The following is a 27,883-nucleotide window of genomic DNA, read 5'->3' as shown; positions in this document are numbered from 1 at the left end:
CTTATTACTATCCGTCATTATTAAGTTATTCGCGGTCAGCATAATGCCTTGGTGATTGACTAACACATTTCTTTCGATATTATCTGTCTATCATCTAATTCCCAGGCATCTAACTATAGTCCGATTTTACAAGTTTATTCATTTTAGTGTAAAATATATATATCTCTTGGAAGCTATCTGTCCTTTAATACTTGTCTATATTTAATTAGGTACATAATTCTAACAAATTTATAAAACTAATATCTTATACTTTATATCGTTATGATCTTGAAACAGTGGGAAAGTAAAAAAAAATTTTTATTTAATTTTTGATCAATTTGGATCATCTTTCTTTCTCTCTTTGTTTCTTATAAACTGTAAGATTCAGTTAGCATATCGCTATCCGCTATTATTAAGTTTACCACTTGAATCCAATTTACTGCCTAATGATGACCTAATGTTTGACCATACATTTTTCCGATAATAATTATCAAATATCTAAATCTCCAGGCATCTAACTAAGTCTGAGATTCTAACCACCCTGGGGCAATATATATATATTAACCTTCTGGACGATCATTGTCCTTTGATACTTGTTTGAATTTAACGAGCTATACACTCGTAATACATTCATAGAACTAATATGATCACGTATCCCATATCGCTTTGGGCGTTAATCAGTGCCAATATTATTTTTTACTTTTATTTTTTAATTTTATTTTATGCTTTTATTAGTGTAGATCATCTTTTTCTGATTATTTTCTCAAACATCGTTTAGTTCAATTTCGAACTAATTGGCAATCCTTTTAGCCTCTCTGTAGGATAGCCATTATTGTAAGTAGAGGAGGGCGTTATCCTACTTTTTGTATATAGTTATTATCATTATGTTTTCTTTTTTTAGTTAGTCCCACTCTGCAGGTTCTTATCTTAGGCATTTCCTTTATACTTACATTAGAACATTTAAGTGTTACCTTTCTAGATGGACAGGATTGGCAGGGACATTTATCTTAGCATCCATAATTTTCGTTATTTTGCTTTACAGTGTAGAATTCTCATTACCATTCCTCAAACCACTAAGCTAATCTTTCCCTCACCCTTTACTTATGCCGGTACCTTGCACTCCCTGTCAGTTATTTGATGTTCATAATTTTCTTTTCAGTTATTACCCATTTCCGTGGTTCTATTTACTATACGGTATAGGGTTAATTACAACGTCACTGATCTCTCTTCTTTGTGATTGGCCAATTCGAATTAATGGGTTTTCTGAATCCTCCTATCAGCACACCTCTTGTCTGATAAATAGTCAAACAGCCTCCACATATCGGCTCCCCTCTGATGAGTTTTGGACGAAACGCGCGCGTCAGGGGCTAACGGAGATTCTGTGTATCTACTATACGTGTGGGCTCTTTATAAGTTATTGCCACATTTCCTCCGAATCTCCCTCTGCACTGCCGTATATACCGAGCTGGCGTTTGGGGCAAGCTCCCCACTCTTTATTATTTAATTCACTGACAGGTTCACTATACTCTGTGTCTTTTCCGCCAGCAACTTGGGCTTTGCATTTTCGTGCAGCATGATAAGATACACTATGTATCCATCATTCTGCTACATCTTCAGGGACTAACCAGAGGCACACTGAAAACTTTTGAACAGGTCCTCTGTACTATCTTACTAAATGTTTATTATATTTAGAGACTAATTTTGTTGCTTGTAGGTTCAGATATAGGCATATATATATTTTTTAGTTTCACCCTATTGTGATCAGCTCCATGTGTGGTCCCTCATGTGTGGCCATTTTAGGCTTCACAGTTTATGAGTGACATTACAACGCATCTCATTATTTACCATATTGAAACACCATGGGCTGCAAGTGCTGACCTAATATGTACTCCTTTCTCTTGGATTTCAGCTTTAGTGATGTCTGTATTAGGGACTACACTTATTCCTATATCTCTACCTAACTATATTTATTCACTGATTGTGAACACAATATTTATCTTTACTCTCAAACAGCGCTGATTGTAGTCATTCACATCATCACAGCGAATGTGCTTGATTGAGAGAGATATATATACTTTTTCAGCGCTGTGATTTTTAAAGCTGTATAATATATGCTTGATGCACTCAGCTTTTTAAATTGTACGTGTATTCTATTAAAGTTATTTTTTATTTTCTATATTGTTCTGGGGCACTCAGTTTTCTGCATATTGTCCTTTTTGACTACTTTGGTAGTGTCTCGTGGGTTAACCCCACAAAGAGTGTTTCCCTTTAGCCTCCACCCCCTCTCATTTTACCTGTCTATATCTAGGTATATATATTATTATTATTATTATTTATAAAAAAAATGGGTAGACTAACAGACAAGTATTTGCAACAGGACAAGTTGGACGCTCAGAAAAGACGAGTGTTGAGGGAGGGTCCTTCTCAAAGAAGCTTACCGTCTACAGGGAGTTAGGTAAAGGTTGGATGTATTTCAAGCATGGGAAAAGCAGTTTGGTAGAATAGTTTACAATGAAAGCTTTGTTTTTAAGTTACAGAAGAGGAAGGAAGGAGGATTACCAAGGTGCATGGAATGAAAGTTGTCAGTAGTTTAACTGATATGCTTTCCTAAAGAAGGGAGTTTTCAATGAATTTTTGAAGGAATGGAGACTGGGTAAGAGTCCAAAGGAGAAGGGAAGGGAGTTCCATATGAACAGCATAGTCCCAGAGAAGTCTTGAATGTGGGAGTCAGAGGTGTGAGTACAAACAGAGGATAGACTGGATAGGTAGGAGCAGTGTTATGTAGAGATTAGTAAGCACCAGAATTTTAAATTGAGCCATATATCTTATGGGTAGCCAGTAAGGTCTGACAGTGGGGGAAGAAATAGGAGGTGCGGACGGATAGAAAGATGAGCCTCACTGCAGCCTTCATTATAGACTGTTATGGTTCAAGCTGGGAAAGCGTAAGACCTATTAGAAGTGGATTGCAGTAATAAAGGCAAGAGAGGATAATGGAATGGACTAGCGCCTTGGCTGCATACGGCATAAGATAGGACTAGATGCAAGCTATGGTTTTTATTTTAAATGGAAGCAGCAGGATTTGGCCATTGACAGGACATGAAAAGTGAATGAGAGGTTGCAGTCAAAGAGAATATCTAGGCAGCATGCCAGTGAGGAAGAGTTGATGGTAGTACCATTGGCTTGGAGACAGACAGACATGGGAGTAGCAACACTTGAGAGAGGAAAGATGATACATTCTCTTTTGTAGTGGTTAAGTTTAAGGAAGTAAGCAGTCATCCAGTTAGAAATAGCAGAAAGGCAGTCAGAGGCATAAGTCAAGAAGTACTGTAAGAGCTCAGGAGAGGACAGATAGATTTGTGTGTTATCTGCATAGAAGTAATAATAAAAGCCAAAGGAGCTGGTGTGTTTACCAAGGGAGGCCGTATAGATCGATAACAGGGGACCAGAGACAGAACTTTGGGGAGGGGTTGAGGACAAGAGGAGGAGCCAGAAAGGAAAAATTGAAAGAGTGATCGCAGAAGTAGGAGGAGAACATGGAAAAAGCAGAGTCTCCTAGACTGAGATTGTGGACAATGAGAAGTTGTTGATGATTAACAGTGTCAGAGGCAGCAAAAAGGTAAACCAGAATTAGAAGAGAGTAGTGACCACGGGATTTAGCAGGATTAAATCATTAGATACTTTGGTCAGGACCATTTCAACACAGTGTGGAATCCAGACTGAAGTGTGTCAAGCATACAGTTGAATTCAATGAAGTTGGTTAATCCTGCGTACATAACTCACTCAAGAATCTTGGAGGCAAACGGTAGTAGTGAAATAGGGTGGTTGTTGCATGGGGAATTAAGGTCAAGGTTGGGCTTTTTTTAAAATCAGGGTAATGGTTGCCAACTTGAAGGGTAAAGGAAATATATCAACGGAGATGGAGAGATTGAATATCTTAGAGAGGGGCAGAGCAAGAGAAGGAGACAGACTGCGAATGAGATGTGAGGGAATAGGATCAAGGGAATGGGCGATGGAGCAGGAGGACCGAAAGCAGAGCAGAAACTTCTTATGGTCTAGCGGGTGAAAGTGAGCATAAAACAGAGGAGGGAGTGGGGTTGGGGAAAGAATTGGTAGGGGTAGGAGAGCGATTAGAGATTGCAGAAATCTTCTCAGTGAAGTGAGTTGCGACGTTTGTAGCTGTCAAATTAAGTTAAGTAGTTTGTATGGACCATTGAAGCCCCTCTACAGTGCAGAAGAGGACAGGGTGACATGATTTAAAGGGACACTATAGTCACCAGAACAACTACAGCTTATTGAATTTGTTCTGGTGAGCAGAATCATTATCTTCAGAGTTTTTTTGCTGTAAACACGGTCTTTTCAGAGAAACTGCAGTGTTTACATTACAGCCTAGTGATAACTTTACTGGCCTCTCCTCAGATGGCTGTTAGAGATCCTTCCTGGGTCATGGCTGCCTAAAATGCATCCAAACATTCAGTGTCTCCACCCTCTGCAAGCAGACACTGAACTTTCCTCATAGAGATTCATTGATTCAATTCATCTCTATGAGGAGATGCTGATTGGCCAGGGCTGTGTTTGAATCATGCTGGCTCTGCCCCTGATCTGCCTCCTTGTCAGTCTCAGCCAATCCTATGGGGAAGCACTGTGATTGGATCAGGCAACCACTTCTGATAATGTCAGCAGACTGCTTTTTTTTTTAGGCAAACAGCATGCAGAGTTACAGCTTCAGGCTTGAATACAGTAAGATTTTGCTATATTTATAGAGGCATGAGAGCCCCAGGGGGGCTAGATGGTGGTTTTAACACTATAGGGTCAGGAATACATGTTTGTGTTCCTGACCCTATAGTGATCCTTTAATATCCCAGCATGAGGCAGAGGGGCTAATCTTCGCATCTGAGTAAGCACTGAAACAGAGATGAAGTAAAATAATTTTTATTGTACTGTAAACACGGCAAACATCAAACAGCAGTTAATTATTGAAAGAACAATTCCCAGATTTTACAATTAACATGACGTAAAGTCATGATTTTATTAAAGACACGGAGGCGAGTATTATGCATAACTCTTTCTTTATTCCCTCAGCAGCAAAGATAGAGGAATATAAATATTATCAAAATGAAAACCAATCACATAACAGAGGAAGTGACTATATAAGGCCTGTGTCTTCCACAATCCCCCTCTTTCTTGCGAAAACCGAAGACCAGGGAACATGAATGATATCCCACTCGGTAAGAACAGGAAACAGGAATAATACTCGCCTCCGTGTCTTTAATAAAATCATGACTTTACGTCATGTTAATAGTAAAATCTGGAAATTTTATTTAAGACACGGAGGCTCATATTATGCAAGTTTAACGCCTTAAGGACCAAACTTCTGGAATAAAAGGGAATCAAGACATGTCACACATGTCATGTGTCCTTAAGGGGTTAAAGCTGCGCTATCACTTGAGATGCGATGTGTTCAATTGGTCTGAAATAGAAGTTATGGAAGGTCGATTCCCAAGACCAATCCGCCGCTCGCATAATGTCCTCTAGACAACAGCCGACTGCAGAAGCCTTCGAAGCCATAGCACCCCGTACAGAATGAGGCGTGAAGATAGAAGTGTCTACTCCCGCCGAAGATAAGAGCCAGCGCACCCAGCGTGCCAGAGTCGGGGTCGATACAGGTCGGTGAGGCGATCTAAAAGAAATGAATAATGGATGTAAATCTGACGAACGAAGAGACTGCGTAGCCTCCAGATAAGCTTTAGACAATCCACTGGACAGAGTGCCGGACTCCCCAAGAATCTAGGGTACACAAATGACTTGGAAGCTGATTTAGTTCTCCTGGATATGTTGAAAGCAACACCCTCGGGAGTGAAAGTAATGGCGTCCCAATCAAGGGCTCTGACCTCAGACACTCTCTTACACAAAATCAAACAGAGTAACATCACTAGTTTAGAGGACAACTGTTTAAGTGTCAGTCCCTGGTTAGGGTACCATGATGATAGAAACTGCAACATCACGTTGACGTCCCAGAAGGCAGAGATACGAGTCCTAGGTGGTCGAGCGAGGCGTATACCCTTGAGAAGGCGACATACGAAAGGATGTCTACCGATGGGTGAACCATTCAAACCACTACGTCCAGCTGAGATAGCTGAGCGGAAAAGGTTGATAGTGCGGTACGCCTTACCCGAATCAAACATGAGCGTGAGGAACTCCAGGATCAGATGGAGAGGGGCAGATACGGGATCCATTGATGGTTCCATGCACCAACTAGACCATGAATTCCATGAAGCATGGTATGCTGATCTTGAACCTGGAGCCCAGGCGTTATCGAGGAGCAGGAGAGTCGCTCGCGGAACATTTGGGACAACCCAAGGTACCCTGAAAGGAGCCACGCTACTAGAGGCAATTGGTTCTGCAACACCAGCCCGTGTGATTTCACATCCGGATCCAGAAGGATTTCCTGGAAATTCGGGATCAATCGAGGGTAATCTATCGACAACTCCATCAGGCGTGGGAACCATGGTTGGGATCTCCACAGAGGGGTGATCAGCGTCAGGCAACAATCGTGACGAACCAACTTTGAGATTGTGCGAGCAATCATGTTGAATGGGGGAAAGGCATACAGACGGCCCAACGGCCACTCTTGAAGAAAAGCGGCCGTCGCCACCGCTGCCGGGTCTGGCCTCCAACTGTAAAACTCCGGTAGCTGGGTGTTCAGGCGTGATGCGAACAGGTCCATCGCGAACCGTCCCCACGGTCTGTCTAGGCTTTGGAGTCTCTTCAATCTCCCGAGTCTCTTAAATGTCTGGAATTCCAATCCGCTCCCGAATTGTCCAGACCGGGTATGTGTTCCGCTGTCACAGAGACGTTGTTGTAAAGGCAAAATTGCCAAAAATCTTTCACCAATAGAGCCAACATTCTGGATTTCGTTCCCCCCAGGTGATTTATATAGCGGACTGCCAACACATTGTCCATCTTGAGGAGAACGCAGCAGTTCGCCCAACCTGGGGTAAGGCTGCGAATCGCGAAGGCCCCTGCCAAGAGTTCCAGACAGTTGATGTGCAAGGACCTCTCTATTTCGGACCATCTGCCTCCAGTGGAAACGCCACCACAACAAGCTCCCCAGCCGTGTAAGCTGGCATCGGACTCTATCACTACGTCCGGAATGGAACCGGAAATGGCCCTTCCGTTCCAAGTCTCCATGTGTGCCAACCACCACACCAATTCATCTCTGGATTCTCTGTCCAGCCGTATCCGGGATTCGCAGGAGTGACCCGATCGGAGGTGCGACCCTTTGAGCCGTTGGAGGGCTCGGTAGTGTAACGGACCCGGGAATATCACCTGAATGGAGGCTGCAAGTAGGCCGATAATTCTTGCCAACTGCCTGATGGACAAATCTGATACTCAAAGAGCTCGCCGAAGTTCTTTTTGGATGGCCTTCATCTTGGATTCCGGCAGGTACAGGAATTGTTGAATGGAATCCACTTGGAAACCCAAGAATTCCATCGACTGGGCAGGGATCAGGACCAACTTGTCCCAGTTGATCATGAAACCCAAGTTCTGAAGTAGTGATCGTCCATTCCAAATGTAGTAATAGGTGGTCTCTGGACTGAGACATGATTAGAATGTCGTCCAGGTAAATAATCAGGCGTACTCCACGCGTACGGAGGAAGGCCACCACCGGTCTCATGATCTTGGTGAAGCACCAAGGAGCCGAGGAGAGACCGAACGGCAGGCAAGTAAAACGCCATCGCCTCCCATGCCAGGTGAAGTGGAGGTAGTCCCTGTATTCCACCGCGATGGGAATCGTAAAATATGCGTCCTTCAGGTCTAGCTTGGCTAACCAATCTGACGGGCGGAGGAGGTCCCTGAGGCAATGTATGCCCTCCATCTGAAAGTGCTAATAGCGGAGGAACGCGTTGAGAGGACAGAGATTTATCACTGGGCGGACACCGCCCCCTTTCTTTGGCACCAGGAAGAGATTGCTTGTTAAGCCCTGGGCGGCAAACGGCAACTCTTCTATGGCACCTTTTGACAACATCTCCTCGACTTCCGCGGAAATCATTTCGTGCTGATCCGGAGGAAGGGACAACTCCCTGGGGACAGAAAATTGGACAGGCAGAGAAACGAATTCTAGGTGATAACCCCTTATGGACTGTAGCACCCAAGCATCTGAAGTCACATCTGCCCACCCCCGGTAGAATAAGGCCAGCCTTATCGCCACCCGTACATGAGCGAGAGGTGAAGAAAGGGCGTCTGCCCGAAGTGGCACCGTGGGGGTATCTGGAGCCCCAAGATCTCCCTCTGGCTGGGAAGAAGGGAGGGGTCCTCGGATCTTGAAATCCTCGGGATGGAAAAAAGGAACCTCTGCCGGGATGGAATGAGCTTTGGAAACCACGGCCGGGTGGACGGTTCCTGCTACGCCCAGCCCCTCCGAAAACCTTAGGTGCGAACATGCGTTTCATGTTCGCCTGGGCCTTATCGATGGCCGTAAAGGTCTTAACATACGACCCCAGGTCTTTCACAAAGGTAGTACCAAATAACATACTTTCGTCGGATGAACTTGGTTCCGCCACCGTCATGGCAGCCAATTTCGAGTCGATCTTAAGCAAAATCGCCTTACGCCTTTCCGTTGACATAGCGGTATTCGCATTTCCCAAAAGGCAAATAGCTCGTTGGACCCAACCTATGGCCACATCAACATCTAGAGCGGAATCGCCAGCTCTAGCGGCATCCAGAAGCTACAGCTTCGACAAAGTACAGCTTCGACAAAGGGCCCAGGGTATCCAAGATCTTGTCCTGGCATCCTTTAAGGGAGTAGTCTAGGCCCTTTTTTGGCTTCCAGCCTGACTTATTTAGGAACTGTGCAATCTGGGGGTCAATGTCAGGGGTCTTGCAGACCGAGCCCGGGAGGGAAGGCCTGGGGCATTCGGCACGCAACTTATTGCGGCCCTCCTTGGAAAGAGGGGTACGCATGCGTCGAGCCACATACTGGGCGATATGGTCCGGGGGAACCCATTCCACTGATTGGGGATGGCGAAGGTTATCAGGGTCGAACAGGGGATTGCCCTGTGGATCAAACAGTGCCTTACTATCCCCAGTGGGGCCTTGCATATGACCCCGGGTAGCGGTAGAGGTCCCAGAAGGGGTTACACCCGTAAGGGGTAGATCCTCGCCCTCATCATAGGAGTCGTACTCCATTACGTCAGACTCATTCTCCAAACTCCGGTCGGTATCCGACCCTTCATCCAGGGCTCTTGCCCGTTTCCACAGTCTAGCCTTTTTAGCCCGCCAGGGGCTCTTTTCCGCGTGAGAGGTGCGACTTCTGTGACCGCCTCAAGCGTGTCTGTCATGGCAGGTAAAACCTGCGTCGAGGAGTGGGAGTCAACGTGTTTAGTTTTTGCCTTTGCCTTACGGGCTCCAGGCACAGCCGGGGCAGGCGGAGGGGTCCCTACACCCGGGAGGGCGGGGGCCGCCAGGGAAGGCAAAAGCATGGTATGCAGGGACTGAGAGAAGGAGGAAGATACAGCACCCATGGCCTGAAATTCCTGGGAGGCTACAGCACCCTCAGGATTGTCTATGTTAAAATCTCCAGTGAGGCCCTCTGGCCCTTCCTTCCCATCCTGTATAATGGCAAATGTAGCAGGCCAAAATTACAAAAGAAAACTGAAAAATATTGTAAATGAGCACTAGGTATAGGGTTGAGTAACCCACAGTAACAGAGTACAAGAGAAAAATCTGATCGCTGGTGCACCCAGGGGACCCAGTGGTCTGAGCGACAGAGGAAAGCGACCGACCGAGAGGAAGGACCGCCCAAAATGGCCACCGCACGTGTAGGGAGAGGTGATAACGCTCGCGGTCTGCCTCCAGGCGGGGGAAGGGGCGCGTGCACCCTACCCGCGCGGGCAGCCCGCTATTGAGGAAAGACAGCCGCGGCAGAAGTAACAGCCGCGGCGAAAACTGTCACCAGGTCCCGCACGGCACCCGCATATAAACAGGGTGGGCGCAGGGGGAAAAAACGGAGAGGGCACTCCCAAGGGAGAAACAAACCAGGGCTAGCCCAGGTACACCAGCGAGAGGCACCACACAATACACAAAGGAATATAACTGCACAACATAAGAGGCAGCAATAAATAATATCAAACAAATACAATGAATATGAAAATACAAGAGGAGCAATAATACTAAGCTGGTCTGAGGGAGCAGCAAAGAAAGAGGGGGATTGTGGGAGACACAGGCCTTATATAGTCACTTCCTCTGTTATGTGATTGGTTGCTTGTGTACCTATACAGTTTTTTCTTTCATTTTGATCATATTTATTTTCCTCTCTCTTTGCTGCTGAGGGAATAAAGAAAGAGTTATGCATAATATGAGCCTGCGAGTCTTTAATAAAATTAGGATTTAACCTGGTGAATAGAAGAGGATATTTCTTTTGTAAATTACGAAAAAAAAGTTTTATGCCCAACATATTCTATTTTCCCATATAAAGAACATGTGCCAATATTGCTAATCTGAATTTTAAATACCAAAAAAATATAAAAAATAAATGCAAAGAACAATTTATTTTAAAAATATATTCACAAATATATGGAATTTAATCCCTATATATTCAAACAATGTATTTATTTGATCACTAGTACTACATCTTACATCTTATCAATATATAATTTTGCATTATTATGTCACATACCTCAGATTTTTCCTTTAATTCAGAAATTGCCACTTCTTGCATAGCTAAATCAACACACAGCTTTGCTATTTTCTTTTCCTGAGCTGTAATTACTTCCTGTAAAAGAAACACATTTTTTTGGTATCAAGGTCTCTATAATGCTTTTGTTTTTGTTGATGCAGTATGTATTTTATCAAGGTTTATACAGTAGTCATTTAGCCCCTACCTAACCCAGAAGAGTTACTTCAGGCCCCTGCAAATTGTATTTCTAAGAAATGTTCAAACATCACTTTATGGGTCATAGAAAGTTGAATTGCCATTCAAGTCTGCAACCTCTCTCTGAACCTGGTGGTATAGTGGAGGCTTGAGTGGAGCAGAAAGTCTGTGTCCGTAGCAACACCGACCTCTATCCAGTACTCTCAAGCCACTGCGAGCTCTGCTGTATAACAAAGAAATGAAAAGTGCTCTGCAATTAGATGATATCAGATTTTTAAACCGAGTTTTAAACAGGTGTCTAGTTAAAATAGTCGTAAACCGATAAATAATATTAACTTTGGCACTGTTTGGTTTTTTTGTTTTGCTCTTAAAAAAAAAAAAGAAAAATGTAAAAATAGTATTGTGTATATTTGTATTGTGTATATAACATTTTACAGACATATAGAAATACATACAACACTTTCCTGTCAAGAAGTTACAGATATAGTCATCCATAATTAACTTAACACAAAATATTAAATGTCAACATAAATCCATAATCATCATGACAGCTAAACATTAAAAACCATAATAAACAGTTTTTCAATCATATAGAGTCTTCTTCATTTAGATTGTTACTTAACCTACATGTGCTGAGGTATTTTCCTTATTTGATTAGTAATGAAGATTTATTTTTTTGAGAAATTCATCCATCATCTTACCGTGCTTTTCTGTGATGTAATTCCAGTAAAATACAAGTTTAGCAGGCTAAGATTGCCACAAGGCATATGTATGTATATGTGTTTGTAGTATCAGTTAGTTAATCACACGTAGCTAAGATACTGTCATCACTGTACTGACCAGGTGCAGGAATGTAAGAACTGGAATTACGCGTCCCTCTCCTTTGTATCAGATGAGCCACGTGGTTAGACCGGATGGATGAGTTTAGACTCTATTCATTAAATAGGTTAAGGGTATGTGTGGGTGTAGTTAATTGTGGGAGGAGCTACAGTGCTATATAAGGAATGTACTCTATGTATTCAGTACTCAGACTTTGCTGTATTTTGGTGACGCTAGTCCCTCTGAGTCCCGATCGGTGATCCAATAAAGAATCTCTTCCTTCCTGAAGAAACCTGTGTCCATCTCTCTGTGCTTGGCTTCCGTCAGTTTCTCCGGTATCATTTGGTGCATTGGCCGGGAAGCTCATCGTTCAACGGTAGCTGAGAGGCAGAGGCGTGAGACGGTCTATCTTTGCCCACGTTCTCTACGGCTGCACCCCTGAACTTCTGCGTGGACCTCCCTTCGTCTCGGCGCCACTGGTCTGTTGTCCAGGAGATCATCGGCCTCTACGTGAGAAGTGCTGGGGTGTCCCCGTCGATGAGTGTGAACTCAGGTTCAGGAACGAGGAGGTAAGATAACTGCTGTTTTAGACGGCAGGACCCGCTAGGGGTATACCGATTGTGCGGTAGGCCCAAAGGGGTTTTTGAATCTGTATCTGCCCCCTCTGTCGGAGGGAAGGAGCGAAGGCGCACCGCTCGATCGAACGCTCTTTAGTCAGACCGTTTGATTTGGTTAGTCAGGCGGGGTCCTGGTGTAAATAGCCCTAGCCGGACACCGGTGTCTTGTCTAGACTAGCGTTCTAGGGTGTATATTACGTTCGCTAGGTCGGAGGGACCGGGAGACTAAGCGGCGCCTGTGTAAATTCGGTTCGCTAGTTCTCATCCTATCTGGGCTAAGTGGGAAGGCGTGTAAATTTGGAACCCACTAGACTTTTGATAGTACGACTAAGAGGCGCCTGTGTAAATTCGGATCTCTAGCTCGTTGTATAGTGCGACTAAGAGGCGCCTGTGTAAATTCGGTTCTCTAGCTCGCTATGTATATGTGGTGATTGGGCAGTGTGGCTAACCAAAACGGGTGTATATAGTTTTAGGTAGTCCATTCAAGGTACTGGCCAATAGTTTAGTTGGGAATTGTAAATGTGTTAATGATTGTTTAGTAAAGTGTATATCTTGTTAGATAGCGCGAGCTCAGCCGTCTAGCGAGAGTGTTAATAGTGTGTTGCTGTATTATAGTGCACGGTACCATAACCCTGTATATTTACTGACACTGTATAATAAGTACTAATCATTGTCGTCCATTGCATGTTTAACACCATAACCACTAATAATTGTATTGTGACCTTAACTTGTGCTTTGACCTATGCTAACCGTACTGTAACCGCTATTTGTAAAAGACGATGTTACTGGGGTGTGTTATAGACGGGTAATTCGTATATAGAGAATTATAGCGTGGGTGACTGTGTAGTTACGCCAAAGGGCATAATATTGATTATATAGTGACTGGTGTAGCAGCTGTGTGTGTATGGGAATTCCCTGAGTGTTTATTGTTATTGTGTACGTTTCACTTGGTAACCATACCACGTGGTGCTGTTGCCAGAGGAAACGGGTGTGACTGTTGAATAGTACGCGTGTATAGTAATCGTTGTCGACGACGTTCCACTGTTAAATATGGGTGCGTCGCAGTCAACGATTCCGGATCCCTTAGGATGTATGGTTAAGAATTTTAAAAAGGGATTCAAAGTTTGTGATTTTGGGGTTAAGATGTCCCCTGTACGTTTGGTCACTTTGTGCACTAGGGAGTGGCCTACTTTGGTTGCGGCATGGCCGCCACGTGGCAGTTTGGATCCAACTCTGGTACAGCGCTTACACGTGGCTGTATCAGGTAGGCCTGAACTTTACGGCCAGTTTCCTTATATTGATTGTTGGAGACAGGCCGTAAATGACTCGCCAAAATGGCTCCGGACATGCCACGAGGAACAGTGTCGCCTCATGGTAGCTAGGACTTGTTCGTCCACTAGGGCTGGTGTTAGGCCCATTTTGGACACGCCCCCTGAGTCCGAGATCCCTTTGCCGCCCCCTTACTTTCCGGTAAGAGGAAGTGACGCAAATACAGGAAGTCCTGTAACCCTTCCCTCATTACCCTCATCCACTTCCGCTTCCTCCTCCAGTACAGGATCCACCCCCCCTCATACTAAATCTCCCCTTCCGGAACCAGAACCCACCCCCATTAGAAACGAATATCCTGATTTGGCGCCACTTCAGACTTCCGGTCAAGCTTCATCTAGCTCGGCCCGAAGTGTTCTATTCACTACCTTTTCCCAAAACCAACCTCCCACATCCCCATACCCTATATCTCCCCGACCGGAACCCATGACTGACGCTTCCCTACGTAGCCCCATCCAAACCCGACAGTTGACTGGTGCCCAACAATTAAAGCACTATCAGATGCCTCTTCGCTTAAATCCCGGGTCAGCTTATATCGATGCCGCAGGTCAAATGGCACACGCTGACCCTGTCTTCGTATATGTCCCTTTCACCACTACCGACCTTTTAAACTGGAAGACCCATAATTCCTCGTATACTGAGAAACCACAAGCCATGACTGATCTGTTCACCTCAATAGTACAGACGCATAATCCGACATGGGCTGATTGCCAGCAGTTACTAATGACTTTATTTAACAATGAGGAAAGGACAAGAATAAATCAAGCAGCCATTAAAGCATTAGAAGATAGAGCCCGTGCTTTGAACCAAGCTAATCCAGCAGCATGGGCCGCAACACATTATCCCAACACTGATCCCGATTGGAACGTAAATGGTGCTGATATGGTTCAACTCAGAGCCTATAGAGACGCTATAATTGCTGGCATGAAAGCCGGAGGAAAGAAAGCCATTAACATGTCGAAGACAGTTGAGGTGATCCAGAAAAGCGATGAAGCGCCCAGTGTCTTTTATGACCGATTATTGGAGGCGTACCGCTTGTACACCCCCTTTAATCCGGAAGACGCAGACAATTCCCGAATGGTTAACTCCGCCTTTGTCAGCCAAGCTTACGGAGATATTAAGCGCAAGCTACAAAAGTTAGAAGGGTTTGCAGGTATGTCAATCTCCCAACTAATGGAGGTAGCTAATAAGGTCTATATGAATAGGGAAACAGAAAGCAAGAAAGAGGAGGAGCGCAAGATGCGTAAAAAGGCTGATATGCTAGCGGTAGCGATCGCAGGCGTAGATAAACGGGGCCCAGATAGAGGCAATAATAGATGGAGTAGGGAGCCTTTGAGTAGGGATCAGTGTGCGTATTGCAAGGAAGAAGGGCATTGGAGGAACGAATGTCCGCAAAGAGAGCAGTACGAGAGAGACCAACCCAGGGCAGGCTACGGAAACTTTAGAGGCAGAGCGAGAGGTAGAGGAGGCCCCGGAGGGAGTAATGGTTATAGAGGGAGTAATGGGAACAGAGGAAGTGTTAGGGAAGACAGATATATTCCAGCAGCGCAAAGGTCCCGCGATAGAGAAGATAGGGACTTTGTAGGATTGGCTGACACGGTCATGGAGGACTATTGATACCGACCGGGCTCCATCCCCCTTGGTCGAGCGGAGCCTATGGTCGATGTATCAATAGGGGGGAAAAGGAGTGCGTTCATGATCGACACTGGTGCTGAACATTCAGTGGTGACTAATCTAGTTGCTCCTCCATCTGGAAGGACTATTACTGTGATAGGAGCAACTGGAAGAAGTGCTGAAAGACCGGTTCTTAAAAGTCGACTCTGTACATTGGGAGGCCACGTAGTAAAACACCAATTCCTTTATATGCCTGAATGTCCAGTCCAATTGCTGGGACGTGATATGCTATCCAAATTACAAGCGCAGATTACGTTCCTACCAGATGGAACAACATCTTTAAAGTTTAATGGACCTTCAGGTATTATGACTTTATCCGTACCAAAGGAAGAAGAGTGGCGACTTTATACAGTGTTGACTAGCCAAAACCCTAGGAGTGATGAGACATTATTTAACATACCAGGAGTTTGGGCAGAGAACAACCCACCAGGACTGGCCCGCAATATTCCACCAATAAAAATTGAACTGAAACATGGGGTTTATCCAGTGAGCCTAAGACAATATCACATTCCGCAGAAGGCTAAGAAGAACATCCAATCCTATCTGGATAAGTTCATACGGTATGGTATCCTAAAATTCTGTACTTCCCCCTGGAACACCCCATTGCTGCCTGTTCAAAAGCCCGGCACAGATGAGTATCGACCTGTGCAGGACTTAAGAGCAGTCAATGATGCGGTTGTTAGCATACATCCAGTTGTACCCAATCCATATAACCTGCTTGCTTTAATTCCGGGCGGGGCTACTTACTTCACAGTTTTAGACCTCAAAGATGCCTTCTTTTGCCTCCGAATTGCCGCAGAAAGTCAATGTATTTTCGCTTTCCAATGGGAGAACGCTGTAACGGGCTCAAAACGCCAAATGACTTGGACAAGACTGCCCCAAGGGTTTAAAAATTCACCTACCCTATTTGGTTCAGCCCTAAGTCAAGATCTATTGGATTTCGAGTCCATCCCAGGAGAGTGTGTATTGTTACAATATGTAGATGACTTGTTGATAGCAGCAGTTACAAAAGAAATCTGTCAGCAAGCAACGCACGATCTACTACACATTCTCTGGAAGGCAGGATACAAGGTGTCTAGAAAGAAGGCTCAGTTGTGTTTGCCAACTGTCAAGTATCTGGGGTTCCATATCTCTGAAGGTCAAAGAATTATGGGGCCAGAGAGAAAAGAGGCTGTCTGCCAAATACCAATACCCAAGAATAGAAGACAAGTGCGAGAATTCTTGGGGGCAGCAGGCTTCTGTAGGATATGGATTCCCAGCTATGCGATACTAGCAAAACCTCTGTACGCAGCTATCAAAGGTACAGAGCACGACCCCTTCTTATGGACCCAAGAACAGCAAACGGCATTTGAAGATGTGAAGAAGGCTTTGATGAGTGCCCCAGCATTAGGTCTACCTGATCACACACGACCATTCTACTTATATGTACACGAGCAAAGAAGAATGGCTGTGGGAGTATTGACACAGTACTTGGGATCATGGCAAAGACCTGTTGCCTACATGTCTAAGCAACTGGATGCAGTGGCCAGCGGACTTCCACCTTGTCTAAGAGCCGTAGCTGCAGCCGCCCTGCTAGTAGCTGAAGCCGATAAACTCACTCTGGGTCAAGAACTTTATGTACGAGTCCCACATGCAGTACAGACGTTGTTGGATTACAAAGGAAATCATTGGTTTAGTAATAGCCGTATGACCAAGTATCAAGCAATGTTGTGTGAAAACCCAAGAGTGCATTTAGAGACTGTAAACACCTTAAATCCAGCTACCCTTTTGCCACAACCTACTGAAAGTCAACATGATTGTTTGGAAGTAATGGATGAAGTATTCTCAAGTAGACCAGATCTTCGTGATTTTCCCATCCAGAACCCCGATGTTCAATATTACACCGACGGCAGTAGTTATGTGAAAGAAGGGATCCGCTATGCAGGATATGCAGTGACAACAATAGACAAGGTGATAGAAGCTCGGCCACTGGCGAAAGGAACATCAGCACAAAAGGCAGAATTAATAGCACTAACACGAGCGTTACAATTGGCTGAAGGTTTAAGAGTAAATATCTATACGGACTCTAAGTATGCGTTTTTAACCACTCATGCCCACGGAGCTTTGTATAAAGAAAGAGGACTACTGAATTCAGAAGGCAAAGAAATCAAGTACGCAGCTGAAATCCTACAACTATTGGAAGCAGTGTGGGAGCCGAAAGAAGTCGGTATCATACATTGTCGAGCGCATCTGAGAGGAGATGGTGATGTAACCAAGGGAAATCGGATGGCAGATAGTGCAGCTAAGCGTGCTGCTGAATCAGGAAGACAGGAGTATGTAGGGCATATAGCTGCTCTTATACCAACTCCACTGTCCCAATGGACTCCAGTTTATACAGCTCAAGAAGAGGAGTGGTTAAAGACTGAACCGGGAAAGTATCTGGAGAACAAGTGGTATCAGCTAGAAGATGGAAGAATAGTTATACCAGCATCGCTAGCGGTAGAAATTGTCCAAAATTATCACAACGGGACACATTCTGGGAGAGACAGTACTGAAGAATCTCTTAGAAAACATTTCTACATACCAAGATTGTCCAACTTGACTCAGGCCATTGTACGCAGATGTGTAACGTGTGCTAAGAATAATGCAAGACAAGGACCAGTAAAGCCACCAGGAGTTCAGTTTAAGGGGGGACTCCCCATGTCCGATCTACAAATAGACTTTACAGTGATGCCTAAATCGGGTGGACATCGTTACCTGCTGGTAATTGTGTGCACCTATTCAGGCTGGGTAGAAGCATGTCCTACTCGTACAGAGAAAGCAGGAGAAGTTGTGAGATTCCTGCTACGAGAAATAATACCCCGATATGGACTACCCTGTTCTATAGGATCGGACAATGGTCCAGCTTTTGTTCACCAGTGCCTACAACAACTGACTCATATGCTTGGTATAAAGTGGAGGCTTCATACTGCATATAGACCCCAGAGTTCTGGTAAGGTAGAGAGAATGAATAGAACTATAAAGAACCAGTTGGCTAAAATGTGTCAGGAAACCCAACTTAAGTGGAACGTTCTCTTACCTATAGCCTTATTGCGAATCCGCAGTACCCCTACCAGAAGGATGGGCCTCTCTCCTTTTGAAATCATGTATGGGCGACCACCTCCCGTACTTGGTAACTTAAGGGGGGACTTGAGTCAGTTGGGAGAAGGAATTACCCGGCAGCAGGTTGTAGAGTTGGGTAAGACTATGGAGGAGGTACAGAAATGGGTACAAGATAGATTACCTGTGAATATTTATCCCCCTGTTCATAGTTATCATCCAGGAGATCAAGTGTGGATTAAAGAGTGGAATAATGTACCGTTAGGGCCCAAGTGGAGAGGTCCTTATGTTGTTCTTTTGTCTACCCCTACAGCAATAAAAGTAGCAGAAGTGACTCCGTGGATACATCACTCCAGGGTTAAACCAGCAGCAGTCGATTCTTGGCAAGTTACAGCAGATCCAGAGAATCCCTGCAAGATCCGGTTAAAACGCACTACTCAGTCGGAGTAACGAGGAATTATTGTGGATTACAAATTTTATTGTTACAGGTGTGAGTGAGAAGGCCATAATAAAGCCTGTCCGCTTACCATCACATAGTGTATAAGCCAGGAAAGTCTCGAAGGGACACCTGTGAAGATGAGCAGAACTCCATTCCCTGCAGCCCCTCACATCCTGGAAGCTGAGGCGCCATCGCATGGACGAAGACTGAGGATGACGGCGAAAGATGTGCTTTTGATAGTGTTTATTTATATGTGTTTTTATATTCAGGAAGGTAGAGGTACCGACACTCCTAGCTGTGAGGTATGCATTAAGACTACGAGAACAGGTAACCATATTTCCCAAACCCTAATTTGGCATTCACAATACGAATGTAAAGGAGATGTATCGAGATGTAGATACTTAAATATAGATTATAGTGTGTGCCATTTAGGAGTAGGAGAACCTAAGTGCTTCAGTCCGGAGTATCAGCCTCGTACAATTTGGTTGACTCTCAGGAATGGAGATCCTCAGGGGACCCTAATTAATAAAACGGTGTTAGAATCCGTACATTCTTCGGGTGTTCTGCTATTTGATGCGTGTAAAGCGATATCGAGTGGTAGAAAGCCGTGGAATGTATGTGGGGATCTTAGATGGGAGAGGACGTATGGGTCTAACGATAAATATATTTGTCCCAGTAGCAAAAATAAATATGTAAGTCCTAGATGCCCAAATAGAGATTATAACTTTTGCCCATATTGGTCTTGTGTGGGGTGGGCAACTTGGGGACAGACAGTAGACAAAGACATGATAGTGACTAAGTTGCCGACTAGCCCTTATTGTAAGTCTATGGAATGCAACCCAGTCCATATACTCATTAATAACCCCGACAAGTTCTTAGATAAGTATGGAAATTTATTTGGGTTTCAAATATACGGGACGGGTTTAGATCCTGGGACATTATTGTTTATAGGAATAGAGACTGATACGGTATCCTCCCAGACTCATCAAGTATACCATTCCTTTTACGAAGAGATGAGTATAGATAATAAGATCCCCCATAATGCTAAAAACCTGTTCATCGATTTAGCTGAAAGTATTGCCGGTAGTCTTAATGTTACCAACTGCTATGTGTGTGGAGGTACTAACATGGGAGACCAATGGCCTTGGGAAGCAAAGGAGGTAATGTCCGGTTCTGAGGCAGTTGACCAATTAATATCTACACAAGCCGATTATCATATGAGTGTTAGAGGTAAATCTGAGTGGAGATTAAAGACCTCCATCATAGGTTATGTTTGCATAGCAAGGAAAGGAATAATGTATAATACTTCTGTAGGAGAATTAACTTGTCTAGGGCAAAAAGCTTATGATGATGATACAAAGAATACAACTTGGTGGTCGGCTTCAAATGTCTCAGAACCATCTAACCCGTTTGCTAGATATGCCAATTTAAAGGATGTGTGGTTTGATCTATCCATCACATCTACTTGGAGAGCCCCAGCAAATTTGTACTGGATCTGTGGTAAGAAAGCCTATTCGGAGCTGCCACAGGACTGGGAAGGGGCATGTGTGTTGGGTATGCTCAAACCATCCTTCTTCTTGTTACCGATTGAAACAGGTGAGACTTTAGGTGTTAAAGTGTATGATGTGAATCATAGGAAGAAAAGGGGACCCATAGAGATAGGCGCCTGGGAAGATGATGAATGGCCTCCCCAGCGTATTATAGATTACTATGGGCCAGCCACGTGGGCTGAGGATGGTACCTTTGGTTATAGAACCCCTATTTATATGCTCAACCGTATTATAAGATTACAGGCGGTGGTTGAGATTATCACAAATGAGACATCACAAGCGCTCAATCTTCTAGCGAAGCATAACACCAGGATGAGGACAGCAGTCTACCAAAATAGATTAGCCTTGGATTACCTTTTGGCAGTAGAGGGAGGTGTATGTGGGAAGTTTAACCTAAGTAATTGCTGTCTTCAAATAGATGACGAAGGGCAAGCAATAGCTGAGCTTACTAGCCATATGGTTAAACTAGCGCATGTGCCTACTCAGGTATGGAAAGGGTACAATCCAAGTAGTTGGTTTGGTAGCTGGTATGAGTGGTTTGGAGGGCTTAAGGCAGTGGTAGGTGGAGTCCTACTGATTTTACTGTTGTGTCTACTCCTACCGTGTCTTATACCCTTAGTAGTTAGGTCTGTGCAAAGCCTGATAGGAAGTATAGCAGAGAGGAAGGCTGCTGCACAGATAATGGCGATATATAAGTATAAGGCTCTAGATCAGGGAGAACCAATGCAAGAAGATGAATGTTGAAGATTCACATCATAAGATAAGTCTGGTCTGGTTCATGGTAACCTGAGGTATATGCAAACCAAGGTTAAGTGATGCCTCAAGTAATTGTGAAATATCAGAGGCATCAAAGGGGGGAATGTGATGTAATTCCAGTAAAATACAAGTTTAGCAGGCTAAGATTGCCACAAGGCATATGTATGTATATGTGTTTGTAGTATCAGTTAGTTAATCACACGTAGCTAAGATACTGTCATCACTGTACTGACCAGGTGCAGGAATGTAAGAACTGGAATTACGCGTCCCTCTCCTTTGTATCAGATGAGCCACGTGGTTAGACCGGATGGATGAGTTTAGACTCTATTCATTAAATAGGTTAAGGGTATGTGTGGGTGTAGTTAATTGTGGGAGGAGCTACAGTGCTATATAAGGAATGTACTCTATGTATTCAGTACTCAGACTTTGCTGTATTTTGGTGACGCTAGTCCCTCTGAGTCCCGATCGGTGATCCAATAAAGAATCTCTTCCTTCCTGAAGAAACCTGTGTCCATCTCTCTGTGCTTGGCTTCCGTCAGTTTCTCCGGTATCATTTCCATATTTGAGTAAAACCATTTCAGGCCTTTTTCCATTTTTAATTGGAATAATAATTGGTTCTTTAGTTCGGGCCAATTGTAAGTATTTCTTTCTTTCCAGCTTTTAGCAATAAGTAGTTAATTTGGTGCAAACAAAAGTGAATAGCTAGCAAATATGCTTCTTTTGCTTAATTTGTAGCCTAGCTATTTCTGTTTTTTTCTGTACCTTTACTTTAATATTAAGTTATAAATATTCAAAAGAAAATTTTCCAGAAATCTCTGATACCTTCACAGTACCACCAAATGTGTAAAATCTCTTACTACATCTCCAGTACATATTTATTCATATATATAAAATTTATTATGAGTACAATCTTAAAAAGTGTGAGAAATTATTTTTAAAAATTAATTTTTTTTTATTTTTGCATGGCATTTTAAAGGGACACTATAGTCACCACAACACTACAGCTTATTACATTTCTTCTGGTGAGTAGAATCATTTCCTTCAGGCGTTTTGCTGTAAACAGTCTTTTCAGAGAAAATTCAGTGCCTACATCACAGCCTAGTGATAACTCTACTGGCCACATCTTAGATGGCTGCTAGAGGTGCTTTCTTGGGCAGTGCTGCAGAGTAAGCAACACTGCCGTTCAGTGTCTCCACCCTTTGCATGCAGACACTGAACTTTCCTCATAGAGATTCATTGATTCAATTCATCTCTCTATGAGGAAATGCTGATTGGCAGGGCTGTGTTTGACTTGTGCTGGCTCTGCCCCTGATCTGCCTCCTTGACAGTCTCAACCAATCCTATAGGAAAACACTGTAATTGGCTCAGACAACTTCTAATGATGTCAGCAGGCAGATGCAGTTCACAGGCAAACAGGGCACAGCCAGGAGCAGCAGACTTGAATACAAGTAAGATTTTACTATATTTAGAGAGGCAAGAGGGGCCAGGAGGGCTAGACTGTGGTTTTAATAGTATAGGGTCAGAAATACATGTTTGTGTTCCTGACCCTATAGTACTCCTTTAATTGTGAATGTCATAATACTGTTAGCTTTTACTGCTATAAAATATACATATTTGTATCCAGCAATGTCTCATGAGTACAACAGTTCTTGCCATGAACAGGTTTTATGGTGTTTTGGAACGTTACAGGGTCAAATATAGCTTGTTCCATTTTTAAGATTATACACACTGAAATTTGTCAGACTAGTAATGTTGCCTTTGAGACCGCATCGTAGCCCAGGAATGAGAATTACCCCCATGATGGCATACCATTTGCCAAAGTAGAGAACCCAGGGTAGTTTTCATATTTGTTTTTGTGTGAAAAATACAAAAAATAAATATGAACGCTAACTTTGGCCAGTGTTTGTGACTAAGTGGCTATTGAAAAAAAGACTGGACATACCCCACTTGCAATACCTTGAGTTGTCTACCTTTGCAAATGGTATGCCATCATGGACGTAATTCTCATTCCTGGTCTACCATACGGTCTCAAAGTCAACATTACCAATCTGGCAAATTTCAATGTGAAAAAAACTGAAATGCAAACCTTATATTACTCTCTAACTTTCCAAAACTGTTCCCGAGAGGCCAGGGTGCTGCTCTGGTATGGTTGATTCCTCAGCTGTTACTGGGCCTTGTCGAGAAATAGTCTCACTCTTGGCTTTTGTAGGATAGGATGGCCGCACTGGGCCCGAAGCTTCCGCAACAGTCCGACCCCATCAAGCGTAGTCTTATGCCTGCTCCTAATGACACAACTTTAGGTGAGAAGTGGATAGAATGCTTCTTCCGTGAGCTTGGACAAGAGGGAGAACTCTCTGAGCTCCTCCGCATAACAAGCAACCGATTCAGGAATTCATCAAAGATGGCCTCCAGTCTGCTTTTGCTGGCTGCCAGCCACAGGGTAGGAGAAGGACAGGCCCAACCCGTCATTGCTGCTGCGACGTGGGATTGGGTAAGTCTCTGTGGACTCCTGGGACCAGGATGAACCCCCACCGGTCCGGTTTTGAGAGGGGTGCAGGGGCTCTTGATTAAATATCAGGATGTTCTGGGCAGCAGAAGAGCAGCCGTCTCTCCCTCAGACTGAGCAGGCAGTAAGTGAATCTGAGCAGATCAGCGGTCCAGACTGCTAAATAAAAAGGATTTGTCAGCACCTATGCATCCCCAGCAGGCAGGACTACAGCGTTTTCCATTATTAGAGGCGATTCTGTGAATTAGGTAAATTTGCAGAGAAATTTGAACTTCTTAGGAGCCTTAGCACTGTGCGTCTGCTCTGCATTGCGTCCGAGCCCCGCCCCCTTTATTTATTTTATTTATTATTGTACTTATATGTATATAGATATATATAGCTTATATTATGTAACTTTATTCTAAGTGTATTTTAATATTAATATATGTAATTATATTAATATTAAAATACACTAAGTATAACATTACATATATAAGATATATATATATATATATATATATATATATATATACATATGTAGAAAGGCCATTAGGCCTGAATTTGTGGGAGGAGTAAGTCCCCTACTTAAACTCCCAGCCCCTACTCACCTCTGCTGTTCAGCTGATTGTCCCCATAGCAACCTGCACTTCCGGTCCGAGCTTCCCGCCAGAACAGCTTCAGTCTCCTGCAGCAAGAGGTCCAGAGCAATCCTCTGTCCGTTCTGAGGCCCTGACACTTGTTTTTTTCCTCCCGGTCGCGGTAACTGGCTTCCGGTCACGAGACCGGCACGCTCACGTAAGCTAAGTGAGGGAAATAGCGTTTGGCTATTTCCCTCCGTTCGGGCCTAAAAACGTAGGGGTAGGCTCCCTTTTGTCTTCTTTAAACGTATCCATTCTCGTATTCAGCGTTCGCGCCAAAATGGCCGAACGCCCGTTACACTTACGCATCATTTACGTATTCGCAGGGAAAAAACTGCCGAACTATGTATAGGTATAACGCTAATATTAATCGTTGTATTTTTGAGTTACTGTTCGGTCATACGCACGAACCACGTACTTACCTACTTACCCGTTCGTGCATCTTTAACGTTAGACGAAAATCCTATTCACCCCTCACTATTTCCTAATTCACTACTAGTCTATTCGTACGGTTTAAACGAACGCACGGTACAAATCCCTAGTACGGTTAATTCTTTTAATCCATTCTAAATAAATCATGAATTTCATTCACACGAATTTCAAATTTAAACGCATATTCCCTGTTCGGTCAGTTAACTGCTGATACCTACCTGTCAGTATTAGTTATTTAATCAGGTCTAACTACCATTCTTTTTCTAAAACTGTGTTTGCCGGTCTGATATATCTAAAACATTAAAATCTCAACAATGGTTTAAGAATATCCGGTCCTTTTCCCTACACCTAATTAACTAGTATCTACATTTTAATAGTCATTTTATCAATGCTAAAAGACTTCTCATGTCACAAAAATAAAGAACAGTTTTTCTAATTCTACACCAACCCTATTCAAACCCTACATACAGATATTAATTATTAAACAGAATCTTCTAGGGCAATTCCGTTGAATCCACATCTGTACTACATCTTCTCCTTAAAATCACGCAGTCATTTATCCTTGCCTCTGTCACATGTCTTTGGCTTCACAGATTGCATCAGTTTCTTGCATTCCTGCTCAAAGTTACTATTTCAAGTTCTTTTTATTACAGGAACAGGTATAGTATTTTCTCACTTTGGTTTCATCCAGGTCTAGGCCTCAAATACAATTAAGCAATCTAAACTTGTCACAGCAAGACATGTTGGTATTTATTACATACTGTCACATCTTTCGTTAACTATGTAATATTCATTGGTTAATCCTTAGCTCCAGCATTATTCTAGGCCTCCACCGGTTTCTACACATTAGACCAGTTACGCTCATCATAGTTCCTGTACTTCATTCAAGGTATAGTTCTCCACTCTTTTCAAGACCTTTTTATACAAGACCTCACGCGATCTCGGTTTCATTACAATTGAGTCACGGTCTTACGCCCACGGTATGTTAATTCTTTACAATTTCTCTACCCAGGCCTACGGTCATACTGCCATCAGGCCACGAAAAACATCCAACCTACCTGACTCGGCACTCAGGCATACCACCAGGTACTTACGTCCTTACTCATGTACGGCAATCACTACCCCAAGGCCTCAATTAGCCTTTCTCTTTAACGCAAACTTGTCCCAATCCTATACTAAACCTTTCAGATCCCTCAATTCAGGATCTCATGTTGCGCTCCTAACAGCCAACCCTCACTACAAACCATACGTCACCACGATACACATAAATACCTCCACATATGTCTTAATCCTCAGGCTTCTTCTTCAAGGACAGCAGCAGACAAGACTCGCCACATTAAAAATACTAGAAGGTTCCAGTTATAATTTACAACCTTTCAAGGTTAGTATCCACACATTACACCAGAATTTCCCAGTCAACAGTATACAATAGAACTGGCTACTGGGTCTAGGCTACCGCCTTAGCTCACACTATTAGGAAATCCGGTCCCGCGAGGCCATCTCCCACCTCAACACAGAGGTACGGCCCCACGCCCAATTCATAGTTATACGCCTCGCCCGCCCTACTACAGGGCTTTAGTCAGGGCCTCACCTGTCACGGCCACACGTTTTGAATTCTCTTTACAGTCACCGAGAGGCCAACACCCCGCCACCACGTCTGTGGCCTCAATTTCCTAAGCCAAATCATAGGTAGAGCCTCTCACTGCCACTTGGCATTAGCAGGGCCTCACCTATCAAAAATCCCACAGATAAGTTTTTCGCTTCGGCACTAGCATTACAGTCCAGTTCTTCCAATAAATACCATCCCTCATATTCCCCCCACGTTCCTTACTCCCCTTCTAATATCTCATTCACAAAATAATTTCTTGTAGAATGTCCCAAGAACCAATCCACATCGAAGAACTATCAGAAGAGATACCATTTACGCCAACCAGACCAGTCTCCAGGCGAATCTCTCACCCCCTCAACTCGTCCTTGAGAGCATGGACTATTCCTAAAATTACGGTCGAGCTTAGGCTCAGGGTAATCCCCTTTCCGGCCACAGCTAGAAAGGCAGAACTTTACAGGCTGCTTACCTACCAAGCCCCTGAGCCGAGGCCAAGCACTAGCTCTCAAGGACAGCCACCAAGCGCTGGCACGGCCACCCAGGATACCCTAGCAGCAATCTTGGCCAACCTGCAGACCCTTAATAGCAGGCTATCTAAGGTGGAGAGCGCCATCGCCTCCCCAGGTAATACCCCGGGCCTCCCAGTCTCCACCCCGGCTGTCCCCGCTGTACCAGCATGCCCCCCCATACTCCCCTCTCCAGCACCAGTCACAGCTATAGCACCTTTCGAGTCACCAGCTCACTCCGTCCCAGACTCTCTTCAGGAAAGAAATCTTAGACGGGAAGGACGTGTGTCTGGTGTCTCTGCTTATAGCTTCACAGGACATAATGGAGAACAAGGCATACAATTACGGGGACATATCAGTAGTGCTTAAGACGAGAGATCCCAGGCTTAATAAAAAAAACTTCAATTCCCCAGTTTGTGATAGCTTTCGGGATATACCGTGACGTCATCTGCACGGTGTATCCCCACAGAAGAGAGGAGTTAGACCTCTACCTTCACAAGGTGGTGGATCTAGGCATCTTCTTTCTCTTCTTTCTACGACTATCATAAGTCAGTATCAGCGAAGGCGGCAACCCATCTGAAACAGTTCAACGTTAGAATTAACTGGTGTCAGATGGATACAGAACTATTCTGTCGCCACTTCGCTGGTCTCGTGCCATATGTAATTCCACATCCCACATGGCGGACTTATGTCCCTCTGAAGCAGATCCCAGCACATCCACTCCCACCCCTCATCCCACTTTCACCCCTCACAACAAACCAGCAGGTGGTCTACGTGACAAGCTGGGTAGGCCCATCTCCTTTTTAGGCAAGGCGCAGGTGTGCAATAATTTCAACGCAGGCTCCTGCAGTTTCAGCGCCTGTAGATTATTGCACATCTGCTCCATTTGCTTCAGGGCACATACCAAGACCGTGTGTCCGGCCAGGTTGTCCCCTAACAAATGGCTAACCAACATTAATGTCGACAACCTGTTTTTTTACCTAAGGTCACACTCTAGCAAGCACTTGGTGGAATATCTGACCACGGGGTTCACACAGGGGCTTCTCACGGGTATAGTAGCCATCCCCTCAGGTACACTAGAATGTCCTAATCTCCTGTCAGCACGTCT

The 27,883-nt window shown here is 44.1% G+C and overlaps 1 protein-coding gene across 4 annotated transcripts in view; it reads right to left on the bottom strand.

Annotated features, from left to right (window-relative positions):
- CALCOCO2 (calcium binding and coiled-coil domain 2) overlaps window positions 1-27,883 on the bottom strand; it is a 161,882-nt gene that overhangs the window by 61,326 nt on the left and 72,673 nt on the right. For all 4 annotated transcript variants that reach the window (XM_063458883.1, XM_063458886.1, XM_063458885.1 and 1 more), the window contains one exon: window positions 10,655-10,750. In XM_063458883.1, the coding sequence (XP_063314953.1) occupies window positions 10,655-10,750 (96 nt within the window). The remainder of the gene's footprint in view (window positions 1-10,654; window positions 10,751-27,883) is intronic.

Source organism: Pelobates fuscus, chromosome 6 (genome assembly GCF_036172605.1).
Source record: "Pelobates fuscus isolate aPelFus1 chromosome 6, aPelFus1.pri, whole genome shotgun sequence".
NCBI lineage: Eukaryota > Metazoa > Chordata > Amphibia > Anura > Pelobatidae > Pelobates > Pelobates fuscus.
The sequence above is the reverse complement of the archived record's forward strand: the minus strand, read 5'-3'. Positions and strand labels throughout refer to the sequence as shown.